This window comes from Malaclemys terrapin, chromosome 1 (genome assembly GCF_027887155.1).
Source record: "Malaclemys terrapin pileata isolate rMalTer1 chromosome 1, rMalTer1.hap1, whole genome shotgun sequence".
Taxonomy (NCBI): Eukaryota; Metazoa; Chordata; order Testudines; family Emydidae; genus Malaclemys; species Malaclemys terrapin.
Genome location: NC_071505.1, coordinates 199,438,169 through 199,456,200, shown reverse-complemented (window position 1 = coordinate 199,456,200; position 18,032 = coordinate 199,438,169). Strand labels below are relative to the sequence as shown.

The 18,032-nt window shown below is 40.1% G+C and overlaps 1 protein-coding gene across 4 annotated transcripts in view; it reads right to left on the bottom strand.

Moving 5' to 3' along the window:
- The window catches only part of NDP (norrin cystine knot growth factor NDP), a 31,418-nt gene extending 14,302 nt beyond the window's left edge, over positions 1 to 17,116 (bottom strand). Inside the window, exons 1-2 of one of the 4 annotated variants that reach the window (XM_054005508.1) lie at positions 16,896 to 17,116; positions 2,990 to 3,392 (exon numbers count right to left, since the gene is read on the bottom strand). In XM_054005508.1, the coding sequence (XP_053861483.1) occupies positions 2,990 to 3,163 (174 nt within the window). In that variant the 5' untranslated portion in view covers positions 3,164 to 3,392; positions 16,896 to 17,116. The other 3 variants (XM_054005502.1, XM_054005521.1, XM_054005516.1) reach the window with 3 other exon arrangements.
- Between the last annotated feature and the right edge of the window lie 916 nt (positions 17,117 to 18,032).

Genomic DNA, 18,032 nt, shown 5'->3' with positions numbered 1-18,032 from the left:
TTTGAAATGGACCCATTTTCCAGTTTATGTGAAAGTTCCCACAAGATTTTTATAGAAACTTTTAAATTCAAATGTTTAACAAAACCATTTTTAAAATTATTATGGAACTTACCGATTTCAAACAAATTTTTGATTAAAAATAGATTAAGATGTCATGGAAGCTTTTGCAAAATGAAAAATTTCAAAGATGTCACCAATTGTTCCATAAGAAGTTCTGTTTTTGAAGACTCATTTTTCATCAGAAAACCTTTTTGTACCAAAATATTCCCCCCAACTCTATCAATAGTTAGATAATAAATCTATTAATGAGGCCAGAAGAAAGCAGCACTACATCATCCCAATGACCATAAATGCATAACCCAATTAAAAGGGCTGGTATCCCTAAGGATTTAGAGTGAACACATTCCATTTACAACAAGAGAAATCAGATACATTTTGCAAGCTCTTGGACAGAAACCAGTATTGCCAACCTCAAAAACTGAAAAATCATGAGTCACAGCCCCGCCTCCTCCCAAAAAAATCATGCCATTGGCTTAAAAATCATGAATTTTTTAAAATTTGCCTTTTGATTTCTGAGTCTTTACAGTATACTCACTTCACATTGGCTTTTCTCTGCCACCTGGAGGACTAGACATTTTTGCTTTTAAGTGAAAGTGGAGATTTTGATGCAGTCTCTCATCTCCAACGTTGGGGATTAAGAAAGACATCAAATATTGCAAGACTCGTGATAAAACTGCAAAAGTTGGCAACATTACGAAACTCAGACACTCCAATCCAGGATGCCCACAGGGTAAGGGCATAGCAGAGAGAGACACCTAAGCAATAATATAATGAAAACTGCTGGCTCCTTACTGGCAATTGTGTTAATGCCCAGTGGGCTCCAAAATCCCTGCAGCACAGGAAAGGGAAGTACCGCCAGAGGGGACATGGCTCAGGAGGGAACTAAAGGCTGTGAGTGAGCAGAACCAGTAGGCAGGAGCAGCAGTCTAGGAGCTGTGGCTAAGGCCCGGCATTTTAGGTGCTGAAGGGCTGACAGCCTGGCTGGGAGGGACCAACAGAAGCTGTGGCTGGTGGATAGGGGACACGGGGACAGGCCTGAATGAAAGGATTAGACTCTGTCTGGGGGATCTGCAGGTCAGTATGTGATTACCTCCAGGAAAGGGATAGCCTGATCTGAATATCCCCAGCGTTAGGCCTGGGGAGCCCCACCTTTGTATTCCTGTGCTGACTTGCCGTACAGGCTGAGTTGGGACCTGTTGTGTTTATCATCTTTTGTTTGTAACTTGAACTGCACTTTGTATTTCTGGCAGCTCTAATAAAGCAACCCTTTGTTATTCATTAGCAACTGTGGGCGTTTATGGAACTCACTGAGGGGAGAGCTTGAAGGGCACCTACACAGCGCTGGCATTCATTCTTCTCTTTTGTTGATCTGGGGAGTGGAGGAGGCCATTCCAGCAGCCAACAGAAAGAGGGGTGGTCAGCAGAGCTGGGTGAACATTTTTGGACAAAATTTTTGCCAAAAAATGCAGATCTGGGTCAATCTAAACATTTTGTGAGTTTGTGTGGAATTCGCTAACTTGTTTCAGTTGAAAAATGAACAACAATTCTGAAAAAAATTAAACACTGACATTTTCAACATGATGTTTCCATTGTTTTATTCAAAATGACTTCTTGTTTTGAATTTTACGTCAATTTTATTTTTCAAAAAAAGGTTTAAAAAGCCTCATAAACACAAAGAAACATTCTTTTGACACAATTATTCCCCTCCCCCTATTCCCAATGTTTTGGTTCAGTCAGTGAATCAAAAAAATCAGTTATTCACACAGTTCTAATGGCCAGACCATTGACCACATGTTTGAATGCACACTGGTATAACTTTTTCAAAGGAAATTAGGACAGGGAGACAGGGATCAGTAACGATTCTCTCACTCTATGTCTTCCTTCTTGCCTCACTTATAATTCATGTCAGAAGCTACTGTAGACTATTTACAGAGGCTAATATAACACTTTGCCTCACAGTTTTCCAAGCTTGAAATTTCAAATGAAAGATAGAAACATGAGCAAATGCAAAACAGCCTAAGCCAAAAATAGTTATCCCTCTGAAATTCAGTGGAAAAGCAAAATTGAGAGATGAAAAATCACTAGAAACTAAATAGTAAAAAATGTTGAGTAAAGTTTTTCAGACTCTTTTTCATTACTTTTATATAGCTTAATTCTTTACCTCAAGCATAGCCAGTCAAAGTGCATGTCTTACGCGCTCCATATTAACTAAGCGTGGCCCAAACCAAAACTGGATCAGAGTTTATAGGAAGTTTGGACTGTGATGATTTGACCTTCACGGCTAGACCCCCTCCCTATAATGGGCTGTATCAAAATCCTGAGCAGTATTAGTAGTGGTCAGAGCACTGGACTTGGACTCAGGAGACCTGGATTCTATTCCTGGGTCTGCTAGCAACCTGCTGTATGACCTTGGGCAAGTCACGTCACTGCTCCATGCCTCAGTTTCCCCATCTATAAAATGGGGATAATGATGCTGCCTTCCATGATAAAGCACTTTGAAATCTCCCAAGGAAGTTTCCTGGTACAGTCCCAACACCACGGGACAGTTCAGATCTGGATGTGAATTCTGTGGCTCAGGTACCTGTCTACATATCACCATTTCTTCTCATTTCTTTGGAATCAAATATTCACTCTGAGTAAGCCTAAACATTGAGGGAGAAAGTTGAAAGGTGATCTGAGATTCCAACCTTAAGAGCATTGTACAAGCAACTCAGCTTTAATCTTGCTCCTTTTAAAAATGAATCTGATAACTATTGTTCACAGATTCACATACTATCCTGTTGAGAAAGCACAAAACTTCTGATCTAAGCATTCAGCTTCCTGCTCTATGTTTGTTTGGTACTAATATTTCACATCAGAATAATTATTATTATTAGCTGGTTTCAGAAATATTCTTGATAACAAAGTCCTGGTATAAATAGGTACTTACCTTTGAGTTACACTTGTACAATGGATGACTGATGGAATCAACATAATGATGCCTCATACAGCGACCTGGGTCTGAGTCAATCATGAACAAACTGTCTGTTTTACTGTCTGTGTCTCCCATTATTGCAAGAAGGGAGAGCATGGAAATCGAAGCTGCTAGTACATGATTTCCCATTGCTGAAGAACTTCTCAGTAGTAACAGCAGAGGGAGGTAGAGTGTTAAAAAAACTCTAAATACTGGGACTCAGTTCTTTTCAAGGAAGATGAAAAACCTGGTTTAAGTCTCTTGGTTGTCATTGTTCTTTTTAAGTTGGAGTTTTGTTGAGGTTGTAATCCATCAAAGAATCTTCTACATGGCTGGAACAAAAACAACATAAATTACAGTCTTGAGCCCCCCAGAAAGCCTGCAAGATAAAAACAGACATAAATAAGGCTCAGAGGATTTCTGTTAACCAAAATATTTTTCACTGAGTGAACATCATTTTCACTGTAGGTACAGTATACGAGATTATGAAGGAGAAGGTCAAGGCCTTGTTACCTTAAGCATTGCTCTATCATTTTAATAATGATGATGTTAACTTTCGTTATCACAAGTGCTGTAATGCCAACACTTTTTACTTTATAGCGTCTCCAGTGGGTTCACTTCAGTACTGATGATTTGTAACACAATTTAGGATTTCTGTAAATGAAAGAGCCTGCCTTCACTTAAAATGTTGAAGGGCATATTTCAAGGAACTAAAATAAGCTATCTTCTGCATTAAAAGATGGAAATTCTGGCTCAGGTAGCGTGTGAAAATGTATTTGGTGGTCTCATCTCAATCTCTAGTGGTCATACATCCATATCAACAAGCCATCACACAATTTGGAATAACTGTCAGTCTCTATTCAAGAGAGGCCTGTGACTGGAATGGAAGGGATATTGCAGGTCAAAGCTGAGGTACATTAGCAGTGTGTCCTAAGGGTATGTCTACACTGCAATTAAAACCCCTGACTGGCCCATGCCAGCTGACTCTGGCTCACAGGGCTCAGGCTAAGGGCTGTTGAATTGTGGTGTAGATGTTCAGGCTCAGGCTGGATCCCAGCCCCTGGGACCCTCCGCTGCTGAGGGCTCTAAGAGGGGAGAGTCCCAGAGCCCACGCTCCAGCCTGAGCCCAAGCATCTACACCACAATTAAACAGCCCCTTAGCCCAAGCCAGCTGGCATGGGCCAGACACAGGTTTAATTGCAGTGTAGACATACCCAATAGGGAAGGTTGCAGAGCCCCTACCTACATATCTGGTTCCGGATAGTGGTCTTAGACCTTCACTTTCATGAGCACCAAATTCACCCACAGAAGGTTTAAAATTTTTGATTTGCTTGCTCATCAGGTTGCACTTCCTGAGTTTCACTCTCTCCCCACCATTAATTAAGGAACAAGATCTGAAAAATACATTGAACTGCATAACCTCCAAGTACATCCCAGCGATGCTTTGGAAATACATATCTGCAGATGAAGTCACAGAGACAGCCACATGGTCATCTGGATTTCTGGTCCATGTTGGAAAATGGGAGAAATCCCCTGGACAACAGAACACAGAACCCCCATCAAAATTGTCTGGAGCTCTGTTCTTACAAGCTAAGTATGACACTTTCCTAAATTTCTCCATCACAATCCCTTGAAAGATCTGTTACGGAGCCAATAGTCTTGAGCTGGCCATTTAATTTTATATTGACTACAGATATAACCTGATGGAACTGTAAATTATTGTACTAAACCAGGGGAGGGTAAACTTTTTGGCCCGAGGACCGCATCAGGTTTCGTAAATTGTATGGAGAACTGGTTAGGGGAGGGGGTCATGGCCCAGCCCCAACCTCCTATCTACCCCCTCTCCCCCCAGGACTCCTGCCCCATCCAACCCCCCCTGCCCCATCCACACACCACCATTCCCTGTCCCCTGACTGCCCCCGGACCTCCACCACCCCATCCAACCCCTCCTCTCATTCCTGACTGCCCCCTCAGGTCCCTTGCCCCCATTCAACTCCTGTTCCCCCCACTACCATCCTGACCCTATCCACATCCCTGCCCCCTGACCACCACCCCAAACTCCCCTGCCCTCTGTCCAACCCCCCCACTCCATGCCCCCTTACCGCGCTGCCTGGAGCATCGGTGGCTGGCGGCGCTACAGCCGCGCCATCTTGCTGGAACTGGGCCACGCCACAGCCACCACTGCCACCACGCAGCACAGAGACCAGGACAGGCCGGGCTCTGCAGCTGCACTGCCCCAGGAGCTCACAGTCCCGACACCCAGAGCATTGCACCAGCAGCGGAGCAAGCAAGCTGAGGCTGCAGAGGAGGGGGGACATCAGGGGAGGGGCCGGGGGGTAGCCTCCCGGGCCAGGAACTCAGAGGTCAGATAGGTCGGTCCTGTGGGCCGGACGTGGCCCCCGGGCTGTAGTTTGCCCACCTCTGGACTAAACATAACTTTAGATAGCAAAGGAAGCTGGTAAGTAGCATTAAAATAGATGGACTTTCTGAACAGATATAGTTCATGTGATAAAAAAAAATATTTCTCACAGAGCTTGTTGCCCGTTTGATAATATAACATATGTTTTTATTGCCCGTCTGCTTTGCCGGCGATTTTGTTTAAAAGATGATGTTCAAAATATTTCAATATGAAATGAAATTGAAAGGCATTAGAACTGCAGAACTCAGTGTTTGTGTGTAGTCTTAGAGCCTGCTCTGACACTTTTGTAAAGAAAGGCGAGTGCATAGCTGTGGTAAGTTATTCCAGAGTTTATACAAGTTTGGAGCCAATGTTCTTCAGGCTAAACCTGGACACATGAAGTCTCTACCTACAAAGAAGCGTAATTCTAAAATGTGAAAAATATTAGTCAGGCTATTCTTGTATTAGATGTCAGGAAAAAAATGCTTTTTTGCTTTCACGGCAATGTTCACTTGCTGATAAAGAAAAGGAAGAATAACTTTAATGTAAACTTGTATATGTTACAGACACCAACTCCTTCCCTTGCCTTGAGATATTTCCCAAGCAAATGTTTTTCAGCTGAAGAGAATTGACATTGAAAAAGAGATATTGTACAAGCAAAGTAAAAACTTGAAAGTCTTTGGGAACTCAGATTTATTTGTGAACTGTCCTACTGATGTCAGTGAAACATTCACCGAGAATTTAGCAAAATATGACAGAAATCCAAGACATTGAGCTGATCCCTGCATAGAATAGGAATGTGCCATTGTTTCTAATTATTTATCACAAAGAATAGGGCACCCAGTCTTTTACTCTTCCTCTTAGCTCCCTCTGCTTACCTAACATAACCAAGCTGGCCAAAATACTGTTCTTGGAAAGGTCTCTCTCTCCAATATAATTAACTCGTATTACTCACCCAGAAATTCCCTCTCCATCCAAATAAATTCACCTCTAACCCCACACCCCCATTTGCACCCCCAGTAAATATATACCCAGAGGGCCTCAATTTCCACTATATGTGTCCCAACACATTTCCCACCTACGAGCTGCCTTCTATGTCTTCACATTGCTTTGCATGTAGAGTGGTATGACTTTTGAAGTTAATAGATTTGGCTAAGACCCAAAGTCCTGACTTGATGTGTGAAGGCCCATCTCCCTGTTTTTTAAGAGATGCCTGGAGGACACAAAGACTAACTAGGAAAATGCGACTCATGTTAGCCAGTGTCATGGAAAGTAATAGATTGGAATGAAGGGGGAAACACAGGAAAGGAGAAAAATCTGTTAAGAGGATATTTTAGAATCTCTCTCCACATTGTCCACACAGACATCAATTACCCATAACTGGAGTCTCCTGTAATCATCTCTATACACAGAGCTAGGCCTTCCTGTGTCCAAATTTAGCAGCCTGCATGGAACTGTTCCCTTCCCCCACCTTTTTGGGACCCGTGCATACCTTTCTGTCCTGGGACAGAATAGGCAGGGGACAGGAAGAAGAGGTCTACACATCCTTTGTACCAACATAGCATAGTATCCATGCAAAACATTAATATAGCTCTCAGTTTGTATTAATATAGCTCTAATAAGGTGATAAGAGGGGAGCAGCTATCTGAGGAAATCCTGGAGAGATAGCTCCACTGGAACAAGAGGGGAGAATTACAAAAAAAAACATTAGCCAGAAGAGAGATTTTAGATATAAACATAGCCTATATTTTTGGAAAATTGTGTTCTATTGCATATATACATGGTAGAAAGCTAAATTTGTACCAGTAGGTACCATGATTGTACATAGAATCAAGATAACTGCATGTGCAAATAAGTTCTTATACAGCTATGTAATTATATAACACATTTTTCTAACACTAAAAAAATGAAATTTGTGTCCCATGGGACATTTCAATGTTTGTAAATGAGTCTCTGTTCCAAATCAGAATGAGAAAATCAAAATATCAAAAAAAATTCAGAAGATGAAAAATTCTGAGCAGTTGCAGTTTGGAAACATGGAAACAAAATGGTTCAAGATATGGATATGACATTTTTCATTTTAAATACACAGGTTTTTTTCTTTTGAAATGTCAACCCAAAACAGAATTCTATGTGTCGATTCTCCTGATCAAAAAAATCAGGGTTGTTTTGGTTTTTTTGTTTTGGTTTTTGTCAAAAATCAACACTCTCACATGGAAAATTTCTGTTTCACTGAAACCATAGTTTTCAATAGAAATTTTTTTTCACACAAAAAATTTCAACTAGCTCGAAGTTACTCCCAGGGCCCAACTGACCCCTGCAGCAGCCCAGGATCAAAAGGGTGAAAAAGTGGGCGGGTGAAAAGGTGGCTTAACCACCCTGAGCTATATGTTTTGTGCTGTGTCTTTTAGAGGCACGGCACAAAATTGCACCTTGTATGCATATATGAAACAAGCTATATGAAATAACATCATAGTCAGATAAGAATTTGTGATGAGGTTACATTTTACTTTGGATGTATGTAGAAGTATATATTTTAAAAAACAAACTAAAGCTGTGAACTCGTACCTGAAAAATATCTGATTAAAACTAGTTTTCAATGGAGCAGTCAAAAGCACTTCTCAATAAAGGCTAGTTCCCTGCCCAATTTAAATTCCCTGCTTGTAGTATTACAGGAATATGGTAGTATTCCTTTTAAGAGTTTGTGAGCCTTCTAGTGGCACTCAGTGTGTTCTAAGTTGTAGAAGGTGGCAGAACGCAGCCAGAGCAGCAGTTTGTATACATTTTGAGGCCTTGCATATTGGGTATATTTAGGAAACACAGTTATTTGGATCGCATCATGCCATGTGGTTCTTTCATTTTGAGTTTGTTGTGTACACAGCAAAAGACAAGACACTACTCAGAGTCGTGTCAACACTCCAGCTGTACAGAAACAAAAAGTGTCACAACATTTTCATTATTATATAAAGAATATATTTTTCACTGTTCTTATACTCAGAAATGCTGCAGTGATTTTGGTCAGACTTTTTTTTTTTAAAACGACTTTCGGGCAACTTTATTAAGCCTGGAAAAGCTTACATCAAAAAGATTAAAGTTTTGGAAAGTTATAAACTCCCCAAATCTGGGTGAGAATGGAACTATTTAGGCTGTCTAAATTATATAATTATATAGTTTATATAGCTACAATTATTTCAGAGAGAGAGGCCAGTTAAATAGGCATTATCAAGTTGCATCATAATTCATTCTTTTAGGATGAAATTCTCAGTTCCCATGCAAAGAGCAATTAAATGGGCTTGGGGTTGGAGGGAGAGTGAAATTATACAGAAGTTGGGAGGATAGACTCCCCCCCCCATCCAGCAGCAGGGCATGGAATAACCGTACCCCTTGCCACAGTTGCTGTTACAGTCAATTAGCCCCCAGTTGCGGCATGGCCCATTGAGCCCTCATAAACTGGATTTGTGACTAGTGGATCTATGCAGCTGATAGACAGAGCTGACCCTCCACAACTCTGCACTCCAACCTGCCCTGTATGATCCCACAGTCAGCTACTGGGGACTCAGCTTGTGACAGGCTGCAGAGTCCCCAAGTGCAGCATCTCTATACCTTACTCCCACCACTGTACTGCTGCACTTGGTCCTTCCATCACCACAAGGGCGCAGCAGCAGCAGAATTTCCCCCTTACCAGGTTTATTCTTTCAGTAGTTATCCACTTAAGGTGGGAGTCATTGCATATGTCTGCTTGCATGAATATGCATTTATATTTTAAAATCTTGTGCCCAATCCTGCTCTCAGAGAGTTTCTTTTAGTTCTATAAATAGATGATGCAGTCTTTCCATGTATTTATTTTGCATTTCAAATTGTTATGCCCTGCCAGTCTCTATATGGTCAGGGATGTGATCCTAGCAGTGCATTCAAAACCCCTGTCCTGTGTTGTAGTCAAATTTTGAAATGCCCAATGAGGTCAGCTTAAATCAGCTGTGCTACATTCAGTGTGAAACAGGTGAATATACAGAACTGACATGGTATAAAAAAGATTTCCATTCACAACTGAAATAGGTTTTTTTCCTCCTACCTGAAATGGTGCAAATACCAAATTAAACATTTGGGGCCAGATCCTTGCTGGTGTAAACCGGCATCTCTTCATTGATGTCACGAGGCCTATACTCATTTACATCAGCTGAGAAACTGGCCCCCCACTGACACATGGTAATCCAGGATAAATTTTCGTTGAAATCCCGGCCTCATTGATGTCAATGAGAAGTTTGCCATTTATTGCATGGAGCAAGGATTTTACCTATTGTATACAACATTTCAATCAGCGATACTCAGACCTCAGTGGTTCAGGAGCCAAATTAGTGATCAACATTACCGAAAAAAACCACAGTAGTGTGAATTCATAGTTTCATTTACTATATATATAATTCTCACAGCAAAATAACTGACCAAGTATCTATCAACTACAATTGGTTAATAACATAGTAAAAGCATCCTGATTGGTTAATAATTAAATCACATTGCTTTAATATCATGTGCTGCAAAGAGCTGCAGGAGACACATTAAAGAGCCACTTTCAGCCTGTAAGGCTCAGTCTGAGTATCACTGTTTTAAAGAATACACATTTGTTTAGACCAGGGTTGGCAACCTTTCAGAAGTGGTGTGCCGAGTCTTCATTTATTCACTCTAATTTAAGGTTTCGCGTGCCAGTCATACATTTTAACATTCTTAGAAGGTCTCTTTCTATAAGTCTATAATATATAAAACTAAACTACGTTGTATGTAAAGTAAATAAAGTTTTTAAAATGTTTAAGAAGCTTCATTTAAAATTGAATTAAAATGCAGAGCCCCCCGGACCGGTGGCCAGGGCCCGGGCAGTGTGAGTGCCACTGAAAATCAGCTCGTGTGCTGCCTTTGGCATGCGTGCCATAGGTTGCCTACCCCTGGTTTAGACTGTCCAAATGTGAAGGTCATATCTGCTGATTTCTGCCCACTCTGCTCTCTGTGACTACCCCTGCTCCAGTTTTAGTAAACAGATTTCATTTTCCTCTGTAGTCTGCTTTTCAACATTCCTACCATGATATTGTTTTTAATATATTGAAGTTGGTGGGCTTGATTCTCATTTGCACTAAGGCCACTTGACAACTGACAATGCCCTAGCCATGTAAAGGGGCCATATGTTGGGTGTAAATAATTTACTTCCATTTTAACACCCTGTAGTATGAAATGGCCTTAGTGTAACTGAGAATCAGATCCAGCATGTTAAGTGTCACCAACTGTAGAGAAAGAGGCTACTCATTTTTAAATACTTTTTAAAGCCCCCTGCTTTGGAGTGATGAAAATGTTAGACACATTAAAGCCTTTTGAACACCGTGATTTTTGAAAGTCCATCTCAGTATCTTTAGGAATCTAGTGAGGGACACCGAGAGCCTCAGGTCTCCATCCTCTTATACCAGTCTGAGTTCAGTGCCACCAGCAGAAAACCAGTGTAATGGAATAGTGAAAAAGGCACAGAGGCTCAATAAGGAAAAGACCACTAATTGAAAAGCCAGAGTAGAGAAAATAAGAGCTTGAAAGAACAAATAAAGACAGGAGAAAGGTAAATGGGCTAAAAGAAGGTACTTAAATCTCTGGATCTTCTCCTCTAGCAAAGAAAATACATCCTCTAGCAGTACTGAGACAGTACCATAATTTTCATCCTACCAAACAGCGAATGTAGAATGCTAGGCTTTAAAAATGGGATGATGGACTCTAACGCTGAAGATTCAGAAACTTTGAATGTTATGACAATAATAGAAAGAAACCTCACAAATTTCATTTTCTGATTCTAGGCTTATCTGCTATTCTAATATTGCAGTACAAAATACCAGTGCCTACAAGTGGACTAGAAACATTAGTGGCACTGTCATATTACACTGAGAGGAGTGAGGGAAAAGTGAACAGTATTTGCAGCAAATATAGCACAAGATACCCGTGCTGCAAATACACATACAAGTAACTGTATGAACGGGAATTGTGCCATTGAGTTTAACAATACTACTGACCAAAGACAAAGTAAAAGTGTTTACAGGATTGGGGCCTAGTGCATGAAGTGGGCCAAACTAAGGTGACTAGCTCTGGAACCAGCCAAGTAGCATTCTTTTTCAGTTTGCAGGAGTATTGCCCATCCTTTAGTTGCTGTGGGAAACAGATATAGTCCTTCGTGACTGCAGTCTTGAAATGGCGACCAGAAGTGGGTACTATGGGCTGGCACACTGCCAGTGGATAGAGCCAGACAGAAATGTAGAAAGGTTTTTAATATACTCCCAAAGAAAACCATCGGTGGACAAAAGAGGGGTTGTATTTTTACCCTTTCCCTTCATGCTGCCAGGAGTCTTTAAATAGATTCCCCTAGTGGCTTGTGTACAATAACTCCCATTAGAGCCCAGGAGCTGGTCGAGCTTTGTGGAAAAGCCTCAGGCAAGTACTAATTTTGATAGAGATGCACTAAACTTGTATTCTTGAATTATTCTAATTTTGAATGAATTTGGGGCAGTTTAGTAAAGGGTAATCCAGCTCCCACAATGAGGGAAAAAAAAAGGGAAGAATACATTTTCACACCTTTTAATACAGAGCAAATGAACAGCATCATTTATGGGTGAAGCTTGTTGCATAAGATTGATTTTTTTTTTAATAGAGAATTGTAGCTCTGCACTGAATACCCTTCTTCACAATAACTCAGACAAGTGTCTGTCCTCCTAGTGGAAATATTCACATCCAAACTTTTACTTTGGCTGTAGTTTCTATAATTGGCTCTACTTTAGTCTAACAGCTCAACATAATGTTTGTACAATGCCTTTCGCAATGGGGTCCTGGTCCATGACCAGGGGTCCTAGGTGTGATGATAATAAAATTAATAAATAGTAATAATAATGTCATGAAAAAATACTGTTGACTGAGTTAAAAGTTGCCCTGAGGCCTAGCACTGCTTGAGGGCATTAGAATATGTGTACGGTATATTTTGGAGCATTACAAAGAGGTAGGAATTTCTCATTCTCTGGTCTTTATTAGGCTAGATGCCTGTTAAGTAAGATCTGATTTTATTTATTTATTTTTAGGATCCGAGAGAGCTTCAGTTATTAGCAGCCATCGGAAACACCTTTTCTTCTGTCCTCTCCCTAACATGTTCGGGTCCAAATCCTGTACTCCTTTATACTCTCAGTCCTTATTTAGGAAAAATTCCCATTGGTGTCCATAAGAATTTGACCAAGTGAATAAAAAACTGATTACGAACTGCAGGATTTGGTTCATGATAGCAATTCATGCATTGTAATAAGAGGACCGTCTAGTTCCCACTCAATTTGAGCCCCACTGCTATGACAGTGATGCAAGTATCACTATCCTGGTATGTTTAACCTTTGCCAAACCAAAGCAGGAGCATTAATTCCAATCCTAAACTCACATTTCTTAAAGGGCAGCATAACCCACACCACCTCTACATCGCCACTCTAAAGTGGTTTATAGCTCAGTTATAACATGCATGCAAATCTTAGCAGCAGAAACCTTAACAATGATTGATGTAAAGAAAAGTTACTAGAATAATATTGATCTTGTGGAATTTCTCGTAGCTGTGTTTCCTTTATATCAGCTGGTCTAAGTACTCTGTAGACAAATGGTGTGATAGCAGAAGAAAGACTATGTTGCCTACAATATAAGGGGACTCTAGTCAAATATACCACGCAGTATAAATCCAGTAAATAGGATGAGAGCTGATGGTGTTTAGAAGTGGTAGTGCCAGTGCTACCCGAATTCTATTTGAATTAGATTATGTGAAAAAAGAAGGAATATATAGACTACCAGCTGCTCAAAGGCTTACTACAACCTTGCTTTTATTGTTCTGCTAAGTTAGAGATGGGGCATCAGAGGGATTCCAAACATACCATTACTGAGAAATTTTATTATGTTCCACACTGACACACATAAAAAGGAAATAACAGCTGATCATAGTCAGAGCAGGCGACAGCACCTCTCAACATGCGTGTACAGAATTGTGGGAAATTAGGACGATCTGGTCATCTGCAGAGAGACATGCGAATGAGCTAATCCGATTGCATCCAAACTTTTATCCAGGAATTAACATGAGTTACAGTGCAATAAGCATCCAGTGGAAAAGTCAGACAACAGTAAACAAAATAACAAAGGGTAGAGAGAAGTTGAATTGGGCACTACTATTCACTCTCAAATGAGCCAAGAACATGAGGACATTCCATGAAATTGAAAGGCAGCAAATTTAAAACTGATGAAAAGGAAACACACTTACAACATACAAACAACATACAGTCAGCCCGTGGAACTCAAGTCCCCAAGGTATCATTGAGGCCAAGAACTAAGATGGGTTCGAGAAAGTATTGGACATTTATACAGATAATGTGGGCATCCAGCATTACAATAATAAAGATTTTTAAAGACTTTTGGAAGGATTACAAACCCTCATGCTTTAGGGCATAAACCAACCTTTAACTGATGGAGTTAGGAAGAAACTTTCCATGTGGACAGGTTATTACATAGCTGCCCACTATGGATTTTTTGATACCTTCCTTTGAAGTAGATGGCTCTAGCCACTGTCAGAGACAGAATACCCAATAAACTGGGCCAGTGGTCCAATCCAGAATGATCATTCCTCTGTTACTAAAGCCAAGAGTGCCAATTATCTCCTGAAAATGGCCAAAGTGCAAGGTATTAGAGGCACAGGGACTTTCAATTCAATTCAATTTGAAAAATATGTTTTCTTTTTAAATCTGCTATAACGTTTGTAAAAATAAATGGCCTGATGACTTAATAACAGTACTGCACTGCAAGCTTATGTCAGGGACATCCAGGTTGAGGAACAACCTCGAGCTTCTCACTTCCTCATTCTTTTCAGAGCAGATAAGTCAGAGAGGTGATCTGGTCAGATCTCAGGAGATACAATGAATGGAGTTGACTACATGAGCACTTCTTGTTGAATGAGTCATTGAGCGTGCCTCACATCCCTCCCGCCTAACGGACTGGTGTTGCAATCCCACCAATCAAAGTAGAAGGCAAGGATAAACTGGCGATTTCATTGACCCCTATGGCACATCTGAACCAATTTGGGTTAGACTGATTGCTACTGTGCAGATTACCCATGCTTAGACGGCTGAATGGAAAGCTACTACTATAAACAGCAAACGGATATAGTGAATGGTGATATTGCTATGCTATTCAAGCAAGGGTAATTTACATACATGCATCTGTTTAAAAATGCATGGTGTGTGAAAAAAATGAATTCTAAGCAGCAGCACAGGCAGGCGATGATCTGAATAATGATCTCATAAGAGACTGGCACAGTAGCTGGCTGACATCCATAGTTAATTGGCTTCATAATAATAAAATTCCATTTTCATTATGTAAACTTGAAGCAACAAAATCTATTTAATCCCCTTTATGTTTTATCTGAAAGATACTCAATGAGATATTTATCCTGGAAGCAAGATTTCATTATTCCAGCGAGAGAATGTCAATTTATATGTCATATGGGCCAGATTGTGAATCTCTGATTCAAGCTGGTAAGCAGTTACTCACAAAAGTAGTTTCATTGAAATCCATGGAGCTATTCATGTGCATAGCTGCTCATTAGCATGCGTCAGGGTCTCACAATCTGAGCAAAAGCGAGTATCACTAGCAATGAAAAAAGTAGATCCCACGAAAACAAGTTGTTCTTATAAATAAGGACAAATAGAACAGTATCTGTTATACCCACATGTAGTGACCCTAACAGGCATCTGGGCTGCTTCCATTAGGAAATCATTACATGATGCAGCACTGGTATGAAGTGAATTTGTATTTAGTGTTGTTTTAATTTATCACTTCAAATGTGCTCTTTAGTTCCAGTACACGCTGTCCCTTGCATGCACCAATTATGATAGGTTGCATTGAAAGTTACTACAAATCGCTAATACTTGGCAGTCATATGACACTCTTCATCTTTAAAAAGAAGTACAGATATTAATAAATTAACCTTCTCAACACTCCGATGAGGTAGGTACAGTAGGGATGTACTATTATGCCTTTTCTTACAGACCAGGAAATTGAGGTAGAGAGTTTAAATCAGATTCAGAACTGAGATTAGAATTCTGGCCCTGTGTCCCATGCCCTAACTGCCAGACCACCCCTCTCTCTCTCTCCAAAATGAATATTCACCCTATGTAAAACACTTTTCTCACCCAAGCTTTCTTTCCAGGGCTGCTTCGTCAATTCCAGGTAATTTCATTAATATAATTAAAGTGAAAATGGGATTCCACATTTTCAACTGTCCGTCTCTGTTATGTGATTCTTGCTATTTAATCCGCTGATTCCAACCTTCCCAGGATTCTTGCACTCACCTGAATCTCAGCAGCTACATGGGACTTTTTTCTTTAATCAAGTTCTAATTGGACTTTATCCATTACAATGGACGCCAGTTATACTGCACTGTGATATATTATTCAGTTCACAGCCAGAGTCTTCTTTTGTCCCAAGCACATAGGAAACAGTTCTGTTCATGCCTCTTACAGTGACACTCTTCTTAAAGAGACATTTTACCCTGCAAAACCATGATTTCAGGGTACTGAAAGAGCCTTTATACCTCCTAGCAGGCGTTTTGAGGTCTTGTAGATTGTCACTGAAAGCAGTGCCCTGCCTGAGCATCCTCCAGTTTGAGCTGCCGAACACACATCCACACTGCATTATTTGTTGTGCTGGAGGGGTGAACTGACTACTAAATATACCTCTCAGTGCTACAGCCAAGACAAACACTGTGGATTTCCTCGTCACTTTTAGCCAATCAAATACGTACATTAAATCCATCCTAATCCATAACCAGTGCTATGCAATCCATGGCAAAGCTTCCCAGAAGTTTGGTTAAACAATAATGTGCAAATTAAAAGTGCCCCTGCAAAGCATGACACACAAAGCTAGAAATAAATATTGTCTATTGTTTCAAATTATTCTAAGCACTCCAGCAGATGACTGGCAAGAGAGCAGCATATATAAGTAGTAATAAAAGTAAACAGTTCAATTTTAAACTTGCAGGCTTGCCTGTGTCCATGGAGCTCTATTGTAATGGGACAAAGACAGTCCTGGAGATACTATAGTTCTTTCTATGAATTCAGGACAGAATCGAGTGCCTCCCTTCCTCCCAAATTTATACAAATGAGAATCAATGCAAAGTTACAAAAAGAAATGTATTTGATCATTTTATCCAGAACCACAGTACACTGCCTGTTTTTCTTCCCAGAGATTTCACATAGGGCATCCTCAGACAGACGTGTAATTAAGGAAAGAATAATAAGATGATGTAGGTAGCAGAACAGAAGTCATTTTTTAAATGAATACACTTTATTTTAAACATGCTATTTGGCGAACATGTATTTGTCAAATAAATACATTAAATGCTTAGTTTAAGTACATGCAATACCCAAAATATGAGTAAGCGCTTATTTGGGTGCTTACCTTTGGAAAATATGCCGCTCCTTCCTTCCCTCACACTCTTCTGAGAGCGAAAGAGAGGTCCTGTTACTTCCAAATGCTTTTGTTCTTCTGTCCCTCTGTCACATGGCTTGCCTTTTATATTTGCAACACACAAAAGTTAGGGCTGTTGTTTGAGTGAGAGAGAGGGAGCGAGAGAGGGAGAGAGAATGTCAAATGGAAAAGTGCCATTGCAGTCATATATCAATCAGGCGACCGGCAGCAGCAGCTCACTGGCAAATGGGAATTCCACAGAAATGTGAAGCTCTTGTTATCTGAGAAATCACTAAACACCACCAGCCAAGCTCGCCTCTTCAGGGACTTCTTATTGGAGAGCCAGGAAAGAGAAGTAAATGCACTTTTTTTCATTTAAATTCACGAGATAACTTGTTGTGGCATAAAAGGGAGTGAGGTAAATGTCCTGAATTTACTTCTCTCCTAAATAAATGTACAGTATCTGAGATAATACAATGAGCATGAGGTGTAAGATAATTAGAGATGAGCAAATAATTTGCAATAAATAATTTGACAACTTAAGTCTCTGTTTGTGTTTGGAAAATATCCACAAGGCAATTGAATTTCCTTGGATTTATTCATTATCCTTTTTTTTTCTACTCTACAGACTGACTCCAGATATTCTAAATTCAAGCTGTGTGTTTTTACTGCAATTGGCCAGATAAGTCACATGCTGTTTTTTTGGCTCTCTGATTGAATGAGCAGGTAAATATTTCCAACATAAATACATGTGTGTACCAATCTAAAATTCAGTTTCTGCAAATAATCTTCCCCGCAATTCTGAAATTTGCCCTCAAATGTTTGCATGAATGACATAAGCATTGCCAAAGTGAATTTATGAAAAATTGCAAACAAATATTTTCATTTTTTTTATTTTCCATTATTCACCCTCTTCTAAAGCGTGTAACCTTTGGTAAATGATGATTCTTCAATCCATTTTGTTTAGGCATTCTGTCTGAGACATGCAAACATAACTGTTCATTCCCTGAGAGACTGAAGACAGATCCAAACTACTGAAAAAATGACACAAATAACAAATGCAGCATAAATTTGTCTAGTTACACTCATTTCAGTAGTTGTGAAATCATTGTCTTGCCTTCCCCTAAG